The sequence below is a fragment of the Suricata suricatta genome, chromosome 8, assembly GCF_006229205.1.
Source record: "Suricata suricatta isolate VVHF042 chromosome 8, meerkat_22Aug2017_6uvM2_HiC, whole genome shotgun sequence".
NCBI lineage: Eukaryota > Metazoa > Chordata > Mammalia > Carnivora > Herpestidae > Suricata > Suricata suricatta.
In genome coordinates, this window is record NC_043707.1 from 64,655,006 (window position 1) to 64,680,754 (window position 25,749).

The window sequence follows — 25,749 nt, forward strand, 5'->3', positions numbered from 1 at the left end:
TATTTATTTTTGATACAGAGAGAGACAGAGCATGAGAGAGGGAGGGGCAGAGAGAGAAGGAGACACAGAATCTGAAGCAGGCTCCAGGCTCTGAGCTGGCTGTCAGCACAGAGCCTGACGCGGGGCTCGAACCCACGAACGTGAGATCTGACCTGAGCCGAAGCCGGAGGCTTAACCGACTGAGCCACCCAGGCGCCCCCATAAACTCAAAAGCTTTGAGAGCTCAAGTCTTCTGCAGTTATTATTAGCCAGATTATTATGCCTCTTCTTGGACCAATTAGATAGGAAGCATTATCTGGTGGCTTTGCCCAGTGTGTATTTTTGTGCTCCAACTTGTCTTTTTTGTTTCATTATTTATTTGTTTTAGAAACAGACCTTTTTTTTTTTTTAACAGCTGTGCATTTCCTGTTCCTTTGTTTTCCAGTCATAGTGCATTTCCTCACTCTTTGTGGTAGAAGGTTTCAGATGTCTGTTCACAGTGCCCAGCGTGTTAGATAAAATTTATTGTAGTACCTTTGGCCACTCTGTCTCACCATCCCAACCAACTCGAGCAACCCAAAGCTATTTTATTTAGTGGCTTTTTCCACATGGTGGGAAATGAATGCTGAGTGTTAGAGTCTAGAGTTGCCAGGAGATTCATTCTGGGATGTTTGCCCACCTCCATTGGCATTTCCAAGAGGAACCCCAGGTGTCCACGTTAGCACCAGCAGGACCACCTCAGGCCTCCATTGGCACTCATCAGCTGCTTCGTTCTCAGCCCGAGTATGGGAGTTAAAGATGTAAGAGGCAGGACGACAGAGCCTACATCTCTAAAGATGCAGCCTCTCCCTTATTCCTGGACTCACCCTAGATGCGTCCTAGGCGTATTAGTCAGAATATGTCCGCACAGAGGGCCATTCCCTGTAATTATCAAGTTCAAACAAAAAGAGAGATTCTTTCTTTCTGTGCCTCCACTGGACAATGTTTCCCACTTAATATATAATTTAATTCATCTATTACTTAATGTGTTTGAATTTAGCATCTGGCAGGTCAGAGTTGAAGAAGGAAGCCTGCTCTCCTGCAGCTTCTCCTCCCAAGGTGGTGTTTGATTCAGCAGAGTAAACAAATGACTGCATCCTCTAGAGCTCTTGAGCGCAGCTGCCTGCCTGGAGAGAGCTCGGACCTCTTCCGCTAGGGCGAACTCTGCTTCCCAGGGAGCATCAGCAAAACAGCCTACGAGCAAATGTGGGGCTTGCGTGGACTCCAAGCGCTGGTGGCCCCGCCACAAGGGTCTGGCTACAGCAGCTGGGAAATGAAGGGAACAAGGAAATCTCTTCTCTCATCCTACTGCCCCTGGCTACCGTAGGGCATTGTAGTGGTTCTCTTTCAGATTCTGGACTCTGGTTGCAAAATTTGTCTGGAATCGGCCTCTGAGGCCATAAGGCACTGTCTTTTTATTCACTGAAGATGTCCTTTGAATTTTTTTTTTCCATTAGCAGTGCTATCTTATGTTGAGCCCCTTAAACTGGCCAGTTCTTATCTACCTACAGTATTCTTCCCTAACATACATGGCCATACAGTTTCTCTCAGTAGAACCAGATAGCTTTTCTAGATAGACTCCATGGCCTCAGTCTTGTTAGAGCCTACTATGCTTTCACTTGTAAGCTAATCAGACCAAATATACCAAAATCCCTGACCCTAGCTATGGGTTTAGTCATTCATCTTTGCCTCCCAAACACACTCGTGCACACACTCACATAAGTGTACATGCCCATTAGCCAAGATTTTAACTTCAGGGACAAGAGCAAGTACCAACAGATAATGAGGCCACTTGCTCTGCAGTGGGCAGCCTCCCCATGAGAATATAAGGGTACATGATGAGTCATATCTCAGAAGATGACCCAGGAACTTCTGACTTATGTCCAAAGCAGCTTCCACAATTGCTGTGCCTTTACTTGAGGGAGATTTGGTGAGGATGACATTCTGGATTATCTTCATAAGACCTTCCTCTGAGTAGAGTTGTCTGACCTTCACTTGATGGGCAATGAGCAGCTAGTGAACACCAGTGGTTTAGGATGCACTGCCACCAATACTCCCATTGCCCAAGAGGGACACGGGCTTCGGCTTTGGTCTATACCGTTGTTCTAACCAGATGAGACTCTGTAGATCAGCTCAGGATGAGTTGTTTTCCCCGCCATGTTATTGAAAGAAAATAGCTGCCCTCCTTCCCAGGTGTCACAAATGAAGGATAACCTGTCAGGGGCTTAAAAACCATTAGACTCCATTGACTTATAAAATATTTTGCAAAAACAGTAATAAAAGTGGTATTTATAAATTTCTCCTTATTTGTGAGACCATTTAGTGTCCTTTGTGGTTAAAACATAGCTCACTCCATGTAGGTCAATCATTTGTCAATAAAGTGGTTTAAAAAAAAACATAGACTTACTCGAGAACAATTTTGCCTCATTATGCCTCACAAACAAGCTTGGAGTGATAATTGTAACTGACCTCACGAGGTGGTTGTAAGGATTCAAAGGTGAATATGAGTAAAGCCCTTGGGCCAGTTTGGGTAAGCAGTGAGCCTTCAGTAAGAATCAGCTTTTCTTCTTACCAGGAGGCACTGGCTGGCCTTTCCCAAACAGTGTCATGTGATCCTTAAAACACACCTATGAGGTGTAGGGTGTATCTCAATTTGCAGATAGGGAAACACAGACCATACAGTTAGAAAACAACAGAGTGGGGATGGCATTCAAGGCTGTTTGTCTCTTAAACGCTATGCCATACCACTTTCCAAGATGGGAGAAATAATCTAACTTAGAAAATAGGTTAGATGTTTCAGGATAGAAATGAGTGTTTGAGAACGTTTTAAGTTTTGTTTTTCCACAGAGTATCAGGGTACCAATCTAGGGGGACACAGCAGGAAACATGACTGTGAATCAGCTGCCTGATAAAACGGGCAGGATGGAGCCCACGTCATTGTGGGTCTCAACAATGTCACTGAAAACATCAGCTGCTTATTCCAGTATGGATTTCCCTTTAAGACATGAAAGGAGAGTTCAAAGAGAATGGGCTAGATACCTTAGAAAGTCACATTATTAAAATATATTTGTTTTTATTAGCTTTTTTGCTTCAATGCGAGTTACACTCTCATTAACATAATACCAAAAAGTCACTTTTCACTAATTACTCCTAGTTTATCCTCTGAATCCAGGGTGCACAGGATTATGTTCAAAATACAGTAGTAAAGCCATATTTCTTGCAGCATTCAAGACATCTAAATTTAAATCAGTTCAATTCAACAAATACTTATTGAGTCCTTTTCATGAGAAAACACTCTTCCAGAGACCACTGTGAACAAGACATGGCTGATGACCTCTGAGAACTTATTGTCTCTGGAAATGTGATGACCAACGCAGTAACTATTGGCAACATGTGACTATTTAAACTTATATTAAAGAAAAAAATTCAGTGTCTCAGCTATACTAGACATTTTCAAGCGCTCAAAAGCTTTTTTTGGTTACTGGCCACCATATTGGATAAGGCAGGTATAGAACATTTCCACCACGTAGCAAGTTCTGCTGGACAGTGCTGGTCAGCTGGACAGGGGCAGGAGGTCCTCCTGTTTGGGAATTCTCTTACCCTGACTTTGTGGCTGGAGTAGGGCTTACTCTTAGAAGAACATGTGGAAACAAAGCTACCCTTCAGACTTAATGTTTGAAGACATGGATTCAGATTCAGCTCCTGACCTGTATTGTTCTTGGGCAAGGCCCTTGACCCTTCTGATGCCAGTTTCCTCACCAGTATAGCAAGGGCATCAGACCATAAAACCTCTATGACTCCTTCTGTCCAAATGCCTTGTGATACTGCAAGTGAATTTGTAGAATAGTCTGTGTGTGTGTGTGTTACAGTGTGCCACAGCTAAAAGAAGCTATGAAGAATTTCTGTCTCCCAAAATACTTTTTTTCATTTTAGAAATTCAAATTCACCTTGTCAAAACTAAAATTCTACGTATGCAGACCTAAACTTGCTAAACCAATTTATTTATTAATTCATTTTTATTGTTATTTTTAAAAATATTTTTTAAGTAATCTCTGTACCCAATGTGGGGCTCAAATTTATGACTTCATGATCAAGTTATTGCATGCTCTACCAACTGAGCCAGCCAGATGCCCCCCAAAGTGATTTTTTAATGAGGTTATTTCATTACATTTTTATGGGACAAGGTCTCCCCAAAGGAAAATTAAATGTGTTTCATTTTCTTTCCTTTTTAAATGTACTCTAGCATTTTAGTTTTGATGCTTCCTTGCCTAAGTAGGTTGTCAGCTCTCTGTGCCCATAGTGGTGCTTTTAAGTACTGACCAGTCCTGGGAGCCCTTGGTCTTGGACCGTGGTGAAAATCTATATTTCCCACCAAAAAAAAAATCATAAAATAGCAAACCCTATGTTATTTCCATCCAGAAAAAATAAACACATGGTCAGGACTTTGAGTGCACGAGGTACTTAAGTCCTTTATCTCATTAAAGGACTGACCAGGGCTATGCTGGGCAATGCCTATTTGCAAAAGGATAGCTGGGTAAAGAAAATTTACTATTTTTCTTAATTCTATGATATGTGACTACACTTGGTGGTATTTTTTTAAATGTTTTATTTCTTTTTGAGAGAGAGTGTGCGAGCAGGGCAGAGGCAGAGAGAGAGAGGAGCAGAGGATCCAAAGCAGACTCCAGGCTCTGGGATAACAGCAGCGAGCCCGTGTGGGGCTTGAATTCTTGAACCATGAGATCATGGCCTGAGCTAAAGTCAGATGCGCAATCGACTGAGCTGCCCAGCATCCCACTTACTGGTATTTTTAAAAGAAATTGCACTTCCACTTAAAAAAACTATCTTAGTATAGTATCACTTAAGCCTTGGCTCTCGATATTTCCTCGTTAGTTGTATGCCTCTTTCCCGTATCAGCTGGAAAGCTAACAGTTCCTTTTGTTTCGTTGTTTGTTTGTTTGTTTTTTTAATCTAGAAGACTGAGAACATTACATGGGACCTGCTCCCAGGATGTGGAGCCTGAGGTGGACAGTTTATTTCAGAGGGTGGGTTTGGAGGTACCTTTGTTGTTCTGATTCAGCTCCTCAGCACAGCGAGGCTTCTGGTTGATCCTCTGAGGTTTCCTGAAGGAGACTTAGCAGTGATGGGTTAAGTGAAGAGTTGGGCTTGCCTGCTTCTCATCAGGTCAGCGGGAGCTCAGGTGTCTGATCAGTTCCTTTATGACCTGTCCACCATCCTTGCTTCTCTGCTTTGGGTATTAGTTGTGGTATCAAATGAGCTAGAGTTTGATACCTACTCCACCACTTTGGGGAAGTTACTCTTCTGGGAACCTAAGTTCCCTGGGCTGCAAAGTGAGGATAAACAGTAACTGTGCTCTCCACTTTATGAGACAGCTGGGAGCACATGGAAGGCAGTGGATCAGGCTACATCCGAGGCTCCTGGGATGAGGGGAAGAAGTCTGGGCATCCTGGACAGTGGGAAGAGAATCCATGCCAGCCACTTGCTAGCTGTGTGACCTCTATCAGGTCTCCTCCAGTTCCCTTTCCTCTTCAGTAAGCTGAGGATCCCAGGTAACTCACAGGCTCTATGTAGGTTAATGTGTTCCTTTAAGCCGCTGTCACAACAGTCTCCTAACCAGGCTTCCTGCTTTCCTTCTTGCCTTACCAGTGATTGTTCAGAAACACAATCAGATCCCACATGTACCCTTGCTTAAAACTTTCCATTGGTTTCTTACACGTTTGTAGAGCTTGCCTTGAAGGCTCCTGGTTAGCGCGGAAAGCTGAATGTCCTAGGAAACCCATCGCTGGTTGGTCACACTGCAAGTGCAGCAGGGCAGTCGATGTGGTCCCCATCCCCCTTCCTGGTGCTCGCCTCTCACTACTCACCTCTCTGGTCACTTCCACGTGTCTGCACATTGGAAAGAGCATTCAACACAAGGCCGATGAGAGTCTTTTGTGAGTCAGATTTCACTGTTTGGAGTGGTGCCTGAGATAGGTGTCTGTAAGTTCCCCAGTGGTTTGAAGCACAGACAAGGCTGGAAACCACTGCTGTGTTCTTGCAGGTCTCCAGACACCCCACATGCTATTCCCTATGCTGGAACTGACCTCCCCTCTGCTTTTTCTCCCCTTGGCTAATTCCTTCTTATCCTTCCCCTACTCAGGAGTTCTTCCTCCAGGCAGCCCTCCTATACCCCTCCAGGTCAACTTGGCTACTGATGGGCTCCCAGACTACTCCAGGCTTGCTTTCATCAGAACCCAGTCATTCTGTGTTATGATTATTGGCTTACTCCAACCCTCTCCCTTATTAGGTCTAGAGTTTCTTTCAGAAGAAATTTTATCTTTCCTCCTTGTATCCTTGTGTAGGCTCTGGCACATTACAGGCTCTTGGTAAGTATTTGGTGAACAAATTAATCAAGACAAGGCCATCTGACCTCTTGTGAGTTACATTCTAAGAAAGAAACATTGACACAATAACCCTAGTGTATTATAGGAACAAGAAGTTAAGGAAAAACCAGATCCCATTATAGTCTAATACCTTAACAAATCTATAAAAGTGAACAACCCCCAATGTTCAAATTAATAGAAATTCTCAGTGCTTTTTTGTGGGTAATGATTTTTGTCTCTTCTAGGAGGACAAAAAAGCCCTATTGGGAAATTCTCCCCTACTCACTTTACCTGTCAAACCTGTAACTGGAAATTATTTCCCTGACTAAATCATTTTGGCTCCCTCTTTTATTTTCTTTCTTCCTCCTTGTTCTCATCCTTCAGCTGGCCATCATCGTGTGTTTGCAGAGAGGCAGGAAGGTTCGCCACTAGGAGTGTTTCTCACTCTTCTTTAAAACTCTTTTATCGGCTTGCTTTCAGATCTTCAAAGCAGCCTGTATCCAATGTGACCCCACTCTCTTGCCTCCCCATGCTGGGGGGTGAGAGCTGTGAGTATTTTTGTCAGTTCGAAGGCTTGCATATTTGGACAGCCTTGGACAGCAGTAGTGCAGCCCTCACTAATCATCTGTAGGGACGATAGCAAGTCAGTGTTTGTAGGCCCCCTATACCCCCAAATGTAGACACAGTGAAAACTTGGCACCAGAACCAGACCCCACAGTTAAGCAAACAGTAGGTTCATAGATCTCCTTGCGTTTGACCCCACCCCTGGGGCAGCAGCCCTTACCCCTTGCCCTTTTTTGCATTTGGTGTTCTTCAAATGCTCTCAACTTTTGCGATTATCTGCAGTGCTTGGTCCTGGATAAATTTGAAAGCTATGATGATGAAATTCAGCTCACTCAACAAGCCCTGTCTCTGCTGGAGGAAAACAGGTTCTGGGCTGGTGTTGTGTTCCCTGACATGTATCCCTGGACCAGTGCCCTGCCACCCCATGTGAAGTACAAGATCCGGATGGACATAGATGTGGTGGAGAAGACCAATAAGATCAAGGACAGGTGATATTTCTGGCAATCTTGAAGGCCCTACATATCCCCAGGAACGTAAGAGGCAAGGAGTGGGGGCTCCTCTGAGCTTAGGTCCCCATGTTCCCCTAGGGACAAGAGGGTTATTGGAAAGGCACAGAAACATTTTCGTACGAGAGAACTAAGCTAACTAACTAGTTGGCCCTGTTAGTTAGGGAGACCAGGAGAGCTCAGTTAGCCTGTCATCACCCCCTCAACTCAGCACTTATCCCCACCTGGCCTTTGTGCAATTTGGAGATGGAAACCTCTAGATATTGAATTATCTTCACCAAGAAGTTCTACAAATGAGGTTTCTCCAAAGTCACTGGGAAATTACAGAGCGAGACATTGAGACTGGACTCAGCCTAAAAATAAAATTAAAAGGAGATAAGATATTTCATAAAGCACAACATAGAGTCCTTGAATGAAAGCAATTACAAGTCTTTTGGTGGTTAGTATTCATAACTGAGATTTAAACTGTGAATTTAGAATCAGTGAACTGTGAAAGTAGAAACAGTTTGAAAGTTTTTAGGGATGAGATTTCAAGAGAATGAGTTCCAAGTCCCCTTGTGCCTATGAAGTGTCCCTGAGCTGGCCATTCCCATTCACATCCTTTGTCCCTCCCTTCGGTTTCTTTGTAGGTACTGGGATTCTGGTCCCAGAGCTGATCCTGTGGAAGATTTCCGATACATCTGGGGAGGGTTTGCCTATCTACAGGACATGATTGAACAGGGGATCACAAGGAGTCAGGCCCAGGTTGAAGTTCCAGTTGGAATCTATCTCCAGCAGATGCCTTACCCCTGCTTTGTGGATGACTCGTGAGTCACAGGTTCCCTATTTCCTTCCCAGACACACTAATCAGGTTGCTGGGGTGGGATGGGAGTACTCCCCAGGCTTCAGTCTTTTTGGGGAGAGACCCAAGGAATGGGGCCAGCTTGAAGAGAGCTGGCTTCGAGACTCCAGGCAGGGCCAGAGGGGCAAGTGAAGTGGCAGGGAGAAAGGAGTTGGTGTTGTGGGTAGAAAGGGGAAGGTGAAAATAAAAGCAAGGGAAGTGAGGTTGAGGAAGGGGACAAAGGCTTTTTAAGTTTCCACTACGTAGTATGTTTGGTATGTGGAAGAGTTCTGGTCAGAGTGTTTCCCCAATGATTGCCAAATCAGCAAATTGGGACTCTGCATTACAAGTAGGTCTGGTTCCTAGGAGCCTCAGAATAATGCAGCTCCTTCCTTAATTAACATTCCTATGGTGCATGCTTAATGAGAAGGTAGAGGAATGTGTTGGATGAGCTGGAACCCTCCCTTCCTGCCCACCCCCACCCCCAGGACTGTACACTTGTTGGCCAATAGCGAGCTAAGCAAGTAGCCTATTATTTTCTGAACGTGCATTTGGGGGTTGATAGAGGGACACAGAGGAAGAGGACACTAGGAAGCCTCATTTACCATGGTGGATAGAGGCAGAAATGCTCCCAGGACAGCAGCAGAGACCTACAATTGGCTTAGGATTCAACTCCTAGAAAACAAAAACAACAACAAAACACTAGGAAGTTCACCATAGTGCACATCGTGTCTGTGGGGCTCAGAGAGGACACAAACACGCACAGCCTGATAAAAGGAAAAGTCAAATTGCGACCTGACAAGACAGTACGATAAAGCCCAGTATGGGCCCGGGAAATGCTCTCTCAGCACCCTAGTCCAATTGGTTCTCTTTCCTCAGCTCAACAGAAGACCAAAGAGATAACATGTCTCTTCTGCAGTCACTTTGGGTTTGGATAATAGACAGAGATGGGATGTGGAGCCAAGGGCAAAAGCCGGGTTCCACTTTTAGGATCAAAAAAGGAGTGGCTGGCAGGGGATTGGGGTACACAGTGAGGAGGCCTTTTAGAGTGGGAGAGCCCTCTGGTGGCAGATCTCCAAAGTGCAGGCTTTCTGAATTTCTAGATCTGTTCTTAGGGCCATCTTGAGAAAGAACCTTCCCATACTGGAATTGGGCCCTTCCTTTGACAACCAACAATTTTCAATAGATAATAATCTTAAGGGCTTTCCTAGCATATCAAGCACAGGGAAAATATGTGTAAAGTTCAGAATAAAATAATTCCACAATACGAAATCTATCCTGCTTGCTAGAATGAATTACTCCATTGGTACATGGCTGGTGGAATTAGTGGCTATTGGGTTACTGATTGATTTGTTGGTGGATCAATTGCCTTTTGAAAGTGTCACACTGATTATTTTGTGCCTCTTCTTGCTTAACTGGGGTTTGATCCTCTGGGACATATAGTGCTAAGCTGCCTGACCCCCTTGGGGTGGCCAATAATTGATCTCCCTGCCAACACCAAGTCCCTTTGTTTGTGGTTCACCTTCTTAGACTTCAGTGTCAGTTAGCATGTATCTATTCCAGTCACAACTGCATCATGGGGTTTGTAGGGTTTTTTTCCACAAGAATTTACAAGGTCTATACTGTGTAACATACGTAGTACAATTTTATCTACACATATTACTGGGCTAACTGAAAAGCTACCATCTTGCTCTAAGAAAAAAACGATCCTTTGGGGCAAGTGCAATACAATAAAAATTTCAAGCCTGTTAAATGCCCAGTAGGGATTTTCTGCCCGTCCTTACATCTAGGCTTTGTTCTCAACACATTCATTCAACAAACATTTACTCCACCCCTACCAGGTACAGGGCATTGTACTTTTCTGCTTCTCTCCTCTTGCTTCAGTTTCATGATCATCCTGAACCGCTGTTTCCCTATCTTCATGGTGCTGGCCTGGATCTACTCTGTCTCCATGACTGTAAAGAGCATCGTCTTGGAGAAGGAGTTGCGACTGAAGGAGACCTTAAAAAATCAGGGTGTCTCCAATGCAGTGATTTGGTGTACTTGGTTCCTGGACAGCTTCTTTATCATGTCATTGAGCATCTTCCTTCTGACCACATTCATCATGGTAAGCCAGATGGAGAAGGCCCAGAAAATCTTGAAGAGTTTTGTACTTCCCACCTTTCCTCCTATTAATGAACTCATAACTTAGTCATCCAGCCAGCAGGGATTGCCTGATATGTAGCTGCCCGTCCATTTCAGCCAAAGCGGCCACATTGCAGCTGCCTGGTCATTTCAGTCAAGGTGGAAAATACTCAGACAAATGTCCCCCCAAGGAACCTCTGGGTCATAGTATGTTCCCTGCTCCCACTTTCTTCCCAGGGTGCTACAGTCTACATAGATTATCTAACCCCATTTCATGGACTGTCTGGAGAAGCCGCTTTTAGGAGAGCCCAGCACAGAGCAATTATATGTGCAAAGGGTTCTCTCTTTCCAGACACAGAAGATGTGAGTACAAAGAATGTTTTCCTGGGATTATGGTCCTAACCAGCAGCTGGGGTTGGAATGTGAAGAGCCTTTTCAGGGTATTAGGAGAGGAGACCTGGACTGTTTATTAATTACCATCATGGTGATACCATTCATGGCTTGAAAGGACATTCTGCTGCCTGAACAGTCTCCAAGACCTCTCTGTTTCAAAGGATAGAAGTTAGAGTCTGTCCTTTCTCCATGGTAGGAGTATTTATAACTGCAGACATCACACAAAAATCCATCCTCTGCAAGCTTGCAGCTCCCTCACAGGCCAGACTTGGAAATAAAACAGCATTTCATAATATATTCTTATCCTTCATTTTTAGTTCCTCCTCAGTAGATGATCTTCTGTACTTATTAGACGATAACTTCATAAATTTTGGTAGTTTTTAAAAATATTTATTTGGTGGCATTTGGTATAAACTTCAAGCTTGGTGTCATCAAGCTAGTTCTGCCTCTCTAGCACTGTTATATTAAGTGCCCTCTCTGCAGGAGGCAACATGTTTGCTGAACCGGAGACTCTGGCTGTGTCTCATCCCATGCTGGATCAGACTGGGGTCAACCTGATCCAAGAATGTCCCACCATATATCCTGTCCCTCCAGCAGATACTCAGATAACCCAAATCCTACCCCTTCTCTTTGCAGTAAAATGGACTAATTGTGAAGGGTTTTGTTTTCAGTGTTGCACTGAGATTCAGTGCTCTCTGTGGCCTTAGTCAAACCCAGTGCTAGAGCGCTGTCAGAATTAATGTTGATGTAGAGGTCATTCTGCTCTAGCTTTAAATTGGTGGCTTTAAATTTGCAGAGTCTTTGAGCTCCACAAAGATGAGGAAAGAAGCTGAGCTCCTTGTCTTCCTTTAGTGGTCCCTTGTTCCTTCCCATCCTTCAGTCTGCTCCTTTTCAAAAACATTGTGTGTCCTCAGAATTAAAGGAGTCAAAATGCATAAGCATCTGACTTATGCAAAATGGATAAACATGTATGCTTTCTTGCAATGTCTGAGAAGTGACATTGAGATCTGCCTTCGTAAGAATAGGCATTAAGACTTCAAAGCTTTTAGGACGTGAGGTAAAGAATGTTCATTGAGAGTTTCTTGCACAAAGGGGCTTCTCCTTGTGGGAACCAGAACATTGTTCCAGGGATGACGGAAACAGAGCTTTCCACACCAGAATAGGATTCCTTAGGATGACGCTCCCATCTTTGCCTTGCTCTTCCTTCCCACCTCCACTCTGCAGGAAAAAAGCTGGAAGCTGGACAATGGGGTGGGTTACACTGTTATTCAGGCTATTAGGAACAAAAAAGAACAGTGGTCATTAGAGGAAGCTAAGACCTGTAAGTCTGTTGGGTCAGCCAAGTGACTGTCCCCTCTGCCTTGTCAGCGAAAGACTACACAGGAAGTTTCTAGGACTTTGCTTTGAGCTGGGATAAGAAGCTGATTTTATTCTGCTGAGAATACCAACAACCATTTTAAAGTTCTCCCAGCCTTAGCCACCTGTTCAGCCGTGGCCTTGCTTTTCCTGGGTTGTGTAATTAGGGAAAAGGCCTGCACTTTCCAGAGTGATGTGGGAAGCTCTTTGACACACAAAATGAGGGGCTCTAAGTCCTCAGAGTTTGGTTCTAGTTAAGCGTAGCCCTCTTCCACCCTCCTCTGCCATTTGTTTTATTCTCTTTTTTACTCTGTTCTGTTGTGCCTCGCAGGCACGAGAGTGTGAATGAGGGAGAAATGGCAGCAGCAGCAGCTCTGTGGCACATTGGTTGCACTCAGCTTTCACACACTCATATATTGCTCATTGTCTCTCTTTTCTGTTAGGAATCTAGTGGTTCAGGCACCACTACCAATTGATCAGAACCCATTCAAGAGGTGAGCCTATTTGTACCTTTATGTTCCTGAGAAAAGAACAAGACCATCTATATTTTTTTGGAGTTACATGCCAAGAATAAAGTTCCTCATAGGAGGTTTATATTAAAGGAGAACTAAGAAGGCCTAATAAATGTGATTATCTCAACTGATCCTGGAATGTGGCTGGGCAGAAGCTCTCTTAGTGAAAATCGTTAATTTGGTTCTAATTTCTACATAGCCAGTGATCGGCTCATTAGTTAATGTTAAAGATACTGAGTATTTGCCCACAGGTTCTATGGAATTTATTGTATGGTATTGATAGAGGGGGACAATAAATCTACTTTCAAGTGATGTGGATTAATTACTGATATTTTCACCAGTGTGAGTGGTAAATCTCAGAATACACATGACTGAGTCAGCAGGTTAGGCCCAGGCAAAACACAGCTTACTGGGGGCTCTCCTACCTCCCTTTCTTGTCCCTCATCTACTCAGTGTATCTTGGAGCTGTTGATGTTCTAAGATCTTCCTCTTCCTCTCTACTCTTATTTCTTACTTCCCATCAAAGATTTGCTTACTTTATACATTATAATTATTCATACTGATAGGCAGCCTAATGTGTTACTTTCCTAGGGAGAATAGCACTCATTGGATTAAAGGGATTCAACAGACCAAGTCTCAAATGTGGACATTTAGGCACCAGTGAAGGATGGTGGAGAGATCACTCTGGAGCAGAGGGCTTCTGAAGGCCCAGAATTGCTGCACAGAGGTTGCCCCCTGAGGAGAATGATGCCCTGGACATGGGTGGAGATTACTGATTCAGATGGCCTCTTTGGTTTCAGCATGGAAGGATCCTCCACTACAGCAATCCATTCATCCTCTTCCTGTTCCTGTTGACCTTCTCCACTGCTACAATCATGCAGTGCTTCCTGCTCAGCACCTTCTTCTCCAGGGCCAGCCTGGCCGCAGCCTGTAGTGGGGTCATCTACTTCATCCTCTACCTGCCGCACATTCTCTGCTTCGCCTGGCAGGACCGCATGACGGCTGACCTGAAGATGGCTGTGGTGAGGGACCTTGGGCTTATTCCTAACATATGATATATTTTCTCTGAGGGGTGATAGCAGTCCTGGAAAACTGGCCTGCCCTTTGAGGTGATGCACTTTGTCTTTTCGTTCAGAGGGAAGTAAGGTTTAAAGGCACAGGTGCAAAATTGGGGCGGCTTCATCCTGGGCTATCCAACAGCTTCTCTTAACCAAACCCACCTAATGAGTCTACCCTGGGAAGCAATCAAAAACCAGTTCAACTCACTGGTCCCTCTATGTGTCCACAAGAGGAGAAAAACGGGGCCCATTTCATCCAGTTTTCTTTTTGAAGCATGTGAAAAGACCCAGAAGGGAGGGAGCTAGCCCCCTAACTGTTATGCCCAGAAAGATGTTTCCATTCTTTAAAAACTTTTGTTTTTCTCCATAAAAACCTGAACCAGATAGCTTACCAGGGTCTTCATCATGTTGCGGAAAAGAGTACAGAAATAAGCCAGTTAAGAGCCAAGCCTTCTTGCCAGTAGAGGATTCTAAAAATTGACTTTTGATTTCTCGAAAGATAGACTTCTTAGTTCCCAATTCCCAAACTAACAGTACTGTCTTTTTCTCTAATCATTTTCCAAGGGGCCATCTCCACCCTCCCATTAACCAGATTCAAACAGCTTTCATGCCCTCTAGGGTGCACAGTTTTCTTTGTTTTGGAGAACTTCCCTCCATAGTTCTCTATGCAGTGGAGTCAAGAAAGGACTACCACTTGCTTCTTACTGGGGAAAGATCTAAGAAGTTGTCCTAATACTCAAACTTATTTGGCTATAGAGCTTCCAGAGCATCTGCCTTTTATTTCTCATGTTAAACAAGAAATTAATTGCTGCTATTTATAGCATCCAAGTTTCCAAAATCATAATGGGCTAGTAGCAAGAAGTCCTTCTGACTCAGCCTGTGGGCAGAGCAGGGCTATCTTGATACACTGGGTGGACGTCAGTACTCTGAGGCCACAGCTGGCTTCATGGGTGTGTGGATTCTCCAAGAAGCTATGGTTTTGGCAGCTGTGTGGACCAGGGCTGAGCTGATATTTTTACAACAGGTTTTGTGAACATAAATCTGGAGAATCTCTTCCTTCCATAGAGAGAGTCTGAACCCCACCCTGGGTCCTACAAACTATAGAGAGGCCTCTGAGCAGAGAAAATGAGAATAGCCCATCCCTCTGTGTGCTTGTGTGCTTTTTGCCATGCCAGGGACCATCTCTGGGGACTTGGCTGGGGACTTTCCTCTTCAACTTCCTTTTGCACACCAGATTATTGAGTTGACTTGTTCTCTCTACAGAGAACCTAAGAAAATGGTTTTCCCTAGTCTGGAGATGAGAAAGGCTTTTCTGGCATCACTGACAGACCTCGGCAGTCATGGGACCATCCTTTGCCTGTCCCCCAGACTGCCTTAGGACACTGATGACTTTGTGGACCCTTCTAAGGGGATTCACGAAGAGCAGCTCAAGTTAGCCTCTTTGTTATGTCAAGAACCATGTGATCTTAAGAAAGAGGTAGGAAGAAGGCGGAAAAGGTAGGAAGGTGAACATGAGGACCAGAGGCCCTTTGGTGTATTGTGCTTTGTCTTGCCCATGACACAATTGCATTCCATTGAACAAGTGAGAAATGGCCCAGTGAGTACTGGGCAGGGGTCCCTGAGGCCCGAGAGGCATTTCCAGAATTTTCTTCCTGTGGGAAGACTACTTCACCCCTCCCTGGGGTATTCTTATACCTGGACACAACCTGGACACTCTTTTGGCCCTCCTCCCTAGCCTGAGGGCATGTGGGTGCTGTTGGGTTGAGTAAAAGACCTCTGCTCATCTGATGTGCCATCTGCCTCACTGCAGAGCCTGCTGTCTCCTGTGGCATTTGGGTTTGGCACTGAGTACCTGGCTCGTTTTGAGGAGCAAGGCCTGGGCCTGCAGTGGAGTAATATCGGGAACAGCCCCATGGAAGGGGATGAATTCAGCTTCCTGATGTCTATGAAGATGATGCTCCTTGATGCTGCTCTGTATGGCCTGCTTGCCTGGTACCTTGACCAGGTGTTTCCAGGTAAGTGTCAACCTCTATAGGAAAAAGGTACTGGTATTGGGTCCTTCAGATTCCCAGCCCTTCCCCGCCCTGTCATCTGGTTTAAATCTCATCCTTTCTAAGTTCTTTCAATTTGGCTTTCATAGCCAGCATTTGAAACTTGAACTTAGGTCAAAAATCCATCAGTGAATGCTCGTGGCCCTACTTTAGAAATAGATCCAGAATCTGATCCCTTGTCACCACCTCTCCCACTCCCTTCCCACTCCAAGCCTCCTGCCATAGTCATTGCCTACCAGTCTGTTTTCCATGCTGTATTCAGAGATCCTTTCAGAATCGGAGCCAGATAGTGTCAGCCTTCTGTTCAGACCCCTCCAGTGGCTTTTCCTCTTGTTTAAAGTAAAATCCAATGTCCCAGCCCTGGCCTATCAGATGTTTCATTATCAGTCTCCAGTTGTTTGCCCCATTTTGTGTCCTTCCCTTCTCCCTCATGTTCTCTGCTCCAGCCATGTTGCCTCCTCACAGGCTGTTCTTCAATATGCTAAGTACATTTCCTCCTCAGGACCATTGCACCTGCTCTTCTCACTGCCTGGAGCCTATTTCTACATCACCCTCCCCACATACCTGCAGGCTTGCTTTCTCTTGCTTTTGTTCAGTCCTATGTTCAGATGTCACTTCATCACTGGAATCTTTCCAGATTTAAGATATCTAAATATCTATCCCTATATAAATAACATTCCTTCAGTGCTCCTGAATATCCCCCTTTATTTTTGAGACATCACTGTCTGACATGATGTATCTTTATGTGTTTGTTTATTGACTCTATGCCTTTAGTAGAATGTGGGCCAATGAGAGCAGGCCCACAGTCTGTTTTGTTAAGTGTTAAAGGCTCAGTTCCACAAATAGTGCCTGACTTTTGGTGGACATTGAATGAAAACCTGATTAATTTGCAGCATGGAAAAGCAACTCTGAATCAAAATTGGGTGTTTGCACAGTTTTCTGTTTGCTATGTTGAAATCAGACTTTCTTTCCTTCAGATTAGTATTTCCTGGTAGCTAGAGAAGTCCTACCTCCATCTGAGTGGGTTCCAAGTCAAGCAACTACCAACTAATGCTGTGGCAGCCATGGCCAGGCTTTCAGTGCTAGGGCCAAGAGCAGGCAGGGTGAGTGAGTCTGGGCCCAGTCCCTGAGGAGGGATGAACTCACATCATCTCGGGACAGCCATTGTTGGTAGAAATACATAAGCAGAAACCCTGGAATAGGAGAAGGATTTCTAGGCTGGGCCAGAAAGCCTGGGTTTGGGTCCTATAGGTGTGACTATCTTAGCTTCCTAGGGCTGCCACAACAAAGTATCACAAACTGGGTACTTTAAAACAGTTTTGTTTGTTTATTTGTTTTGGTCTCACAGTTCTGGAGGCTAGAAGTAGAAAACCAAGGTGTTGGCAGGGCCATGTTCCCTCTGAAATCTGCAGGGGAAGGAGCCTCCCCTGCCTCTTCCTGCTTCTGGTGTATTTTCAACAATCTCTGTCTTCACATGGCATTCTCCTTCTGTGTGTCTGTCTTCACATGGCCATCTTTTTTATTTTTTATTGTTTATTGTTGAGAGAGAGAGACAGAGTGTGAGCAGGGGAGGGGCAGAGAGAGGGAGACACAGAATACAAATCAGGCTCCAGGCTCTGAGCTGTCAGCACAGAGTCTGACACAGGGCTCAAACCCACAAGCTGCGAGATCATGACCTGAGCCAAAGTCAGACACACAACCGACTGAGCCTCCCAAGCGTCCCAACACATGGCCATCTTCTTATAAGGATACCAGCCATATTGGATTAGGGTTCTGTCTAGTCTAGTGTGACTTAATCTCAACTAAGCACAGTAGCAGTAACTATTTCCAAACAGGGCCAGAGGTTAGGACTCTGGGGTCTTTTTTTTTTTTTATAGCAAATATGTCATTTTATCCCAGCATCAGCTATATCTCTAATGCCAACCAGGTGTCCAACAATACAATTCAATTCTGACAGTAACTATCCAGAATTAGCACAGACCCCACAAACAGATTCAGTCCTACAAGATTGTTCCCACTTCAGATGCCAGCAGCAAATACAGCGCCTGGGCTACCTCACTTTTGTCCAACTGACTACAAATTCATATGTCCTCAGATTCAATAATTCACTAAAACTACCCACAGAATTCAGGAAAGTTATCTATTTACAATTACAGCTTTACAATAAAGAGTACAACTTGGGAACAGCCAAATGGGAGAGGTGCATAGGGGAGGTATGGGAGGAGGGGTGCTGGAGCCTCTCCAGGTGCACTACCACCCAGCACCTTGATGTGCTCACCAACCTGGAAGCTCCCTGACTCTCTTTCAAGAGTTTCTATAACTCCGTCTCCAGCCCCGTTCTCCCTCAAGATGGAGGGTGGGTCTGAAAGTTTCTCTCTTTTCCCAGGCCTGGTCTTTCTGGCGACCAGCCCTCATCCTGAAGCTATCGAGGGCCACTACCCTGAGTCACCTCATTTTAGCAGAAACACAGATATGGTTGAGAAAGGGGCTTGTTATGAACAACAAAAGACATTCCTGTGACTCAGGAAATTCTAGGGGGTTTACAAGCCCTGTGCTCGGAACTGGGGACAAGACCAAGTATTTTGTATTCTACCATGGACCTCAACATATCTTTTTGGGGGGTGAGGGGGGCTGCAATTCAACCCATAACGGTGTCTTTGAGCAGTACACTTGACCTTGCTTTGCCTTAGCTTTACTGTCTCACTGGGCCACTAGGCAATATTATAATAAATGAAAATTACTTGGACTGAAAATGAAATTTGTCCATCATTCAAGGGCCTTACTTTAGCCAAACTGAAGTTTTAATTTGTCCAACAACTATTTACTGAGCAGCACCTATATGTTTGGCTCAGCACTAGTATTTGGGAAAAGAGGGATGGAAAAGACAAACCCAAACCTGTGCTTGAAGGGCTGACGTTCTAGTGGCCATGGAACATACGATAATATTAAATAAACAAAGATAGTGTTCTCACAAAATTAACATTTTAAAGGGAACAAAGCCTGCTTAGAGAAGCGGAGAATTTGGGTGTCTTTTCCTTGCAACCCAGATGGATCCAATAGAATGGGATAGTTTAGATCAGTGGTATTAGAACCAGATTACCCATATTGGAATTCCTATACTTCTGTTTAATTATCTGTGACCTTGGACAGAAGATTCAAACTCAGTATGCCTCAGTTTCCTTATTCACAGTAATATCACTGCCTATCTCCTACGATTGTTTTGAGGGTTAAATTACTTAGTGCAGGGGTACCTGGGTCGCTCAGTCAGTTAGCCTGATAATGGTTCAGGTCATGACCCCAGGGTTTGTGAGTTTGAGCTCCATGTCAGACTTTGCACTGACAGTGCAGAACTTGCTTAGGATTCTCTCTCTCCCTCTCTCTCTCTGCCCCCATTGCTCTCTGTCTCTCAAAATAAATAAATAAACTTAAAAAATTATTTAATGCATGAAAAGTGCTTAAAATAATGCCTGACATGGAAAGAGCATCCAATAAATGTTAGTGACTATCATCATTACTATTATCTAGTGATTGTTGAGAAAGGACATGATTAAATTCTTTAATAAAATGTTTTCTTGGAAAACTAATGTCAACCAAGATCATCAGTTTTAGTGTTTTTTGGTCCACCCAAGAAAGTGACCTTTAAATTAAAACATGTTGGAAGGAGTAATCTTTGTGGGAGCCCACGGGTAGCTGTGTAATGCTTATGAACTGTAAATATATACTACTTCTTTGAGGTTCAGATACATAAATTCCACATTTTATGGAACTGTGGTAAGGCAGGACTACTTAGGCTTGTTCCTTGTCATTTCAAATGATTTGCCTGTCATTTTTAGGGAACTATGGAATGCCACTTCCTTGGTACTTCTTTCTGCAAGAGTCCTATTGGCTTGGCGGTGAAGGTGAGTTATTTACATTTTTTTTAATTAAAAAAAACCCTTGAAACTAGCTTTTTTGGTTATGTCATGTATATACATAGGCTATAAGAGGTGGCTCCTTATGTCAAGTGTGTGATTCTGGATTAGTTAGCTACATCCTGAGGGCTCTGCCCTGTGGTGCAGCATCCTAGCCTCCGGGAACCCGCCTCCTGGGAGCTGCTGGGCCAGGGTGAGTGGCCAAGCATTGCTAAACCCTGTATCCTGTACAGTTTGTGCCCAGTGGATTAAATTGCCTAGTAAAAACAGGCCAAACCACTTTAGGGTACAAATGACTTTTGTAATTCCTCAATTTAAAGCAAAGAGATCCACAGAATCATGAAGGAACATTTGTACTGATTATCTTTTGCCTCCCCTCCTGCTTCTTTATTCCTTTCCAAAATATAAATGAATGCATTCTCCCAAGGTAAAGGCCCGTCCAGAGGCTGAGGCAGAGGTATGATCTTCAAGAGAAGCATTCCCAGACTTCTCTAATATTCATCTTATTTGTGGTTGGGGAAGAGGGCTAAGCAGTATTTTCCCAGAATGCATCTTAGCTAAAATTTACCTTTCCTACTAAACAGGAAAGGATGCCCAAGGGAGTTCTAGAAGTTCCATAGATTCTTTTGTGAGTTATCAGAAGGCAAGAAATTCCTGACATGATTGCTGGGGACTTCCTTGGAGCTGGTAGTTTCTGGAAGGAAAAGAAATACTTCTGATCTGTTCCTCACCTACCTGTACTTTACTTTGTATTATTGGGTCTAGGCCAGGATTTATCCTTTAGGCACTAAGATGTTTGTTTCTATAGGTGATTGGCCTAGTGTCTTTAAAAAGCTTGGGTCATTTGTTTTGTTTTGATAGTTCAAACAAATAGCACTTCAACAGCTCAGTCTTTTTCTGTTGGTTTGTCTAGTTTGTCTATAACTTTTAAATTTCAACCACAATAAAGTTATAATCCATTGTAATTGGAGTTTTTCGACACAGGGACGTATTTCTGGATTATTTCTAATTTCAGTGAATATCAAGACTTGTGGGTATTTTCCCTCTCCACAATTTCAGCAGATAATCTGTCTCTCCAAAAACAAAATTCTTAAGACCAATGTGCTCCTTCAAAAATGAACCACATGTATTTTTGCTAATAGCAGCCAAATATTTTTCACCTGCTTCACAGGCTAGACTGAAATAGATTCCTAAATGTCTCTAAAATCAGAAAAGAGCGGAGTTTTCCCACCTAATCCCCTCCTCTCACAGACAGAGAAATAGAGCCCAACAGGACCAGTGGCTTGTCCAAGTTCCTGCTGGTCACTTAGGACAAAATCTGGAACTGGGACATACATTTCCTGGCAGCGAACTTACCTGGTGACTAAACTCTGTAGAAGATTTCCCCCTGCTATTTTGCTGCATGTTAGTGCAGTAGGATAGCTAGTAAAATGATCAAAGGAATTGTGGGCAATCTGAAAATCCTCCAGGAAGCAGAAATAGAAGTGCCAGAGGTGGCAGGTCTCGACCACCAGGCCCATCACTTGCTGCTCCACCCACAGCCTGCAGGTCTGCAGAGGGTGACCAAGAATGACAGAGGTCCTGGTTGGCTGCTGCAATAAAAAAAACTCTCCCTGCCCACACTTGTGCCTTTAGCTACCCCTGCTTTCCTGGCCAGCTCGCTCTTCTGCTTGCTTCTCTTCCCCTTCCAGGATATCCTGATGTCCTTTTAAACCAAATTCTAAGTTTATAAAAAAAAAAAAAAGGAAAAAAGGGCTTTGTGCGTGTTTACACCACAATTCACAATCTGTTTTTTTGTCTGTTTTAAAACATTTATTCATTTTCGAGAAACAAAGACAGGGTGCAAGCAGGGGAGGGTCAGAGAGAGGGAGACACAGAATCTGAAGCAGGATCCAGCCTCATACCTTTCAGCACAGAGTCTGACATGGGACTTGAATCCACAAACTTCAAGATCATGACCTGAACCAAAGTCGGATGCTCAACCAACTAAGCCACTCAGGTGCCCCAACAATTTGTATAAGCCTACACCTTAACCAAGCCCAACTCTGGTGTTAGTCCCAAAAGACTTGAATGCCCATAAAAATGCCTAGGTAAGTTATTTTTCAGTCTGTAATTTAAGCTGGCTGTTCATCATATCACCTTGAATGGGCTTCTCTAAGGTTCATCATGACTTTGACATGACTTTTTGATCGGAGCAGGAAGTACTGTTGGTAAGGTAAAGAAAACTAACCCATTGCAAACTCAGTCCTGGTTTTGAGAATTTTTTTAATTACAATTTCTGACATTGTTGGCCCCTGCTGGCATGTTAGGAGGACGGGGTGAAACACCTCCCTCCAAACGCCCTCTGGGCTCTGCAAAGATTGACAGTCCGGCCAGTCAGGAGGCACTACCAGCCGTTTTGAGCACATTACAGGCCCAGGGGTCCCTGGGAATGCTGACTTGGCCTTCTGAGGGAACTGCTTTCCAGCTATGGTAGGAAACGCTGCAACACCTACCTTCTCCCCTTCTTTTCCTTCCTTTACTGATTATTAGCTCTCACCAGGAATAACAGTGGCTTCTGGTTGGTGCAGGCTGTGCAACCAGAGAAGAAAGGGCCCTGGAAAAGACCGAACCCATAACCGAGGAAATGGAAGATCCGGAACACCCAGAAAGGACGCATGGTAAAAACCTCAATAAAGGACAGAGAACAGAGACAAGGGAAAGGTTCAGACTACTGTAAAAGGCCAGAGCAAAACCGCTCATGACTGGGGTGAAGTAGAACCCAGGAAACTGACTCTGTGGTGACAGGTTAAAACCTGATAGCTTCTCAAAGGCCGTGCTGCACGTGTGTGGGATGAGTGGTCCAGCCAGACATTAACGCATATTTCCTGGAGAAAGCCAATCCCAAGTATGTGGTGTGTTTGTGCCCTTGTTAGGCAAATCCCAAGTGCGTTGTACAAATGTGCTGACTTCCGAGGATTTAGCAAGAACAATAACTTGGGTCACTGGGACTTAAAGCGGATATGAGCTATAAGGAAAGACAAAAATAAATGCTTCTGTGCACAGGAGGAAGGAGTCTAGTGGAGCTGACTACACTTCATTCGTGGTTTACAAATCTAGAAGTCCATTCATTCAAACCATCAAAAGCCTTTCCTGACAGTGGAAGTTACCTAATAATTCCTGAGCTGATGAATTAGGTTTGCAACTATTCCCTGGCTTTGCCTTCTTTACATTCTCTCTTAAACCAGTTCTGTACTTCTCTCCCTTCTCTAAGCATATATGCTTCTCTGTGAATGCTGCAATGCTCTTGCTATCCTCACCTTGGGTTCAGAGAAGCAACATGGCCTCTGGACTTTGCCTGCCACTGTGTGAGAAGGTCTGGCCTCCAGCCCACTGGCTCACCCCACGTGCTGAGGCCAATGATGCATGACTCATCAGAGAGCTGGTCTGCAGTCAGTAGTGCCTCTGGGAAGGCCCTCCTCCCAGAGTAGAATTACAGGGCCAAAATCAGGGAGCTGAGGCCTGATCCCACCTTATTTTTAGGAGATAGCAGGAGGCACACATAGGAGAAGCATTGGGATGTTGTCTTGCAGGGGAGTCAGTGTTCAGAACTATGATGTTAACAATGTTGGTGGTGCTGTATAGGGTGAACTGAAGCAGAAGGTGACTGGAGGTTGGGAGAAGTGGACACACAGTATTGAAGGTCTGCACCAGAAGGGCGTTGGGGTGGATGAGTGGAGGGGCAGAGTTTGAGGATCGGCGATGAGGAAGAGTGGACTATACCCTGGGGCGCCTGGGTGGCTCAGTTGGTTAAGTGTCTGACTTCAGCTCAGGTCATGATCTCACAGTTTGTGAGTTCAAGCTCTGCAGCGGGCTCTGTGCTAACAGCTCAGAGCCTTGAGCCTGCTTCAGATTCTGTGTCTTCCTCTCTCTGCCCCTCCCACTCACACACTCTGTCAAAAATAAACAAACATTTAAAAAAAATTTTTAATAGAGTGGACTGTACCCAGTAACTGAGAAACTGTAAAGTTATGAGGAGCAAGAAAACTGTTCTTAGGCAAAGTTAATGCAAGGGATTGAGCCAAGGTGACCAGGAGGGGGGCATTACAGGACTGGACGTGGGAGAGTCTGAAGGAAAGCTACATTTTGGGAGGAAAATAAGGAGGCTGAGCTGCTATCAGAAACTCATGAGGAAATGTCCCTCCAGACATGGAAATGACAGCCTGGGCTGAAGATTGAGCTAAGGGACTAACTCTCCATATAGGCAGTGAGTGAGCTCTGGGTTTAAATCTTAGCCCTGCTATTCATGAACTATGTGACCTTGATGGGATAGTTGATGTCTCTGTGTCTTAGGGTTCCCCATCTATAAAAATGGGCCTAACAACATCTACCCCCACAGAGCTATTAAAAGGGTAAAATGAGGAAATCCATAAAGAGTATTTGAAACAAAGTATACTTGAGGAACGTATACTTTAAGGCATTAAACTTAAATCATGTTCATTTTTTTCCTCCAAGACTCCTTCTTTGAACGAGAGCTTCCAGGCTTGGTTCCTGGGGTGTGTGTGAAAAATCTTGTAAAGATTTTTGAGCCCTACAGCAGGCCAGCCGTGGACCGTCTTAACATTACCTTCTATGAGAACCAGATCACTGCATTCCTTGGTCACAATGGAGCAGGGAAAACCACCACCTTGTAAGTTTAATGGGCAAAGAGCTTGGATTGCCATTCTATCCTGTCATTTTCGGCTCTATTCTGCCACATTAGCTACAGTTTACTCTTTCCCCATTTTGTATTAGTGACAAAAATATGCTATGTATTTGTGTCCCAAGAATGTATAAAGCACACAGCAGTATTTAAAGCTCAGTCACATACATTGCTTTATTTAATCTTCACAAGGAGTGGGAGAGGGAGGTAAAGTAAGTTTACTGCCCTCTTTGTGTGCTGGGAAAGTGGGCATCCAGAGAATCTGAGTGACTTTCTGGGGTCACCAATGTGCAGTGCTTCAGTGAGAGCAAAAGCTAGATCTTTTCCATTGTCTTACCTATGACACTGGGAGCCTGTCCTCCCATCCCCAACCTCTCCAGTGTCACTACCATCAGTGATGGTGAGTTATGACCATCACCACCACATACCCTTGCTCTGTAGAGAGTACTACTTATTTTCAAAGAGGATTCCTTTAGCTCTTCCTGTAAGTAGCCTGAGGTGATCTCTGAAAATGGTTTGCTATTCACCTACCCTAGAAAACCCCACAAAATCATGTAAATCAAGAGATTCAAATCTTCCTATTCACTCTAAGAACACAGGTGAAATTGCCCAGGCATTCAAGGGTATGCATATCCAAAAAGCCACCAAGTATCCGAAGGATACCACTTTACAGAAGCAATGTGTGCCATTCTGACACTGCAATGGTGGAGTTGGGAGGTGTGCCCAGGCCAAACAGTGGGGCTGGACACAGGGTCAGTGGCCCAAAAAGAGTGCAGAATTTTTACTGCACATGCTTAAAAATGCAGAGAGTAATGCTGAACTTAAGGGTTTAGATGTAGGTTCTCTGGTCATTGAGCACATCCAGGTGATCAAAGCCCCCAAGATGTGGCGTAGAACTTACAGGTCTCGTGGTCGGATTAACCCACACGTGAGCCACACTGAGCTGATCCTCACTGACAAAGAGCAGATTGTTCCTAAACCAGGAGAGGAGGTTGCCCAGAAGAAAAAGATCTCGCAGAAGAAACTGAAGAAACAAAAACTTAGGGCCCGGGAGTAAATTTTGCATAAAATAAATGCAAATAAAAGTAAAAACAGAAAAAAAGAACAAAACAGAAAACAAAACAAAGAGGATTCCTTTTCCTACCTGTGAGGGTTGGTGGTAGTTCTGGAGAAAATAAAAAGGGTGTAGTCTCTAGAGGGGTCTGTGGGGTAACCGGCTGGCAACTGAGGATAAAGTTCAGGAAGATGCAAGCTCTGCATAGAAAAGTCAAGAAGTTCCCTTCACTTTTCAAAGGGACCAGAGCACCATCTGCTGAGAAGGAGACCATGGCAAGCTAAAGATTCCCAAGGAGCGTCAGAGGCAGCTCAGGGGGAC

General features: G+C 44.3%; 1 protein-coding gene and 1 pseudogene across 1 annotated transcript in view; both read left to right on the plus strand.

The window, feature by feature from the left end:
- Positions 1 to 25,749, plus strand: part of ABCA4 (ATP binding cassette subfamily A member 4) — a 130,669-nt gene that overhangs the window by 48,878 nt on the left and 56,042 nt on the right. The window contains exons 12-19 of the mRNA XM_029947198.1: positions 7,245 to 7,450; positions 8,098 to 8,274; positions 10,173 to 10,395; positions 13,474 to 13,695; positions 15,542 to 15,746; positions 19,616 to 19,681; positions 22,264 to 22,353; positions 24,188 to 24,362. Of these exons, the coding sequence (XP_029803058.1) occupies positions 7,245 to 7,450; positions 8,098 to 8,274; positions 10,173 to 10,395; positions 13,474 to 13,695; positions 15,542 to 15,746; positions 19,616 to 19,681; positions 22,264 to 22,353; positions 24,188 to 24,362 (1,364 nt within the window). The remainder of the gene's footprint in view (positions 1 to 7,244; positions 7,451 to 8,097; positions 8,275 to 10,172; positions 10,396 to 13,473; positions 13,696 to 15,541; positions 15,747 to 19,615; positions 19,682 to 22,263; positions 22,354 to 24,187; positions 24,363 to 25,749) is intronic.
- Positions 24,886 to 25,431, plus strand: LOC115298426 (annotated as a pseudogene).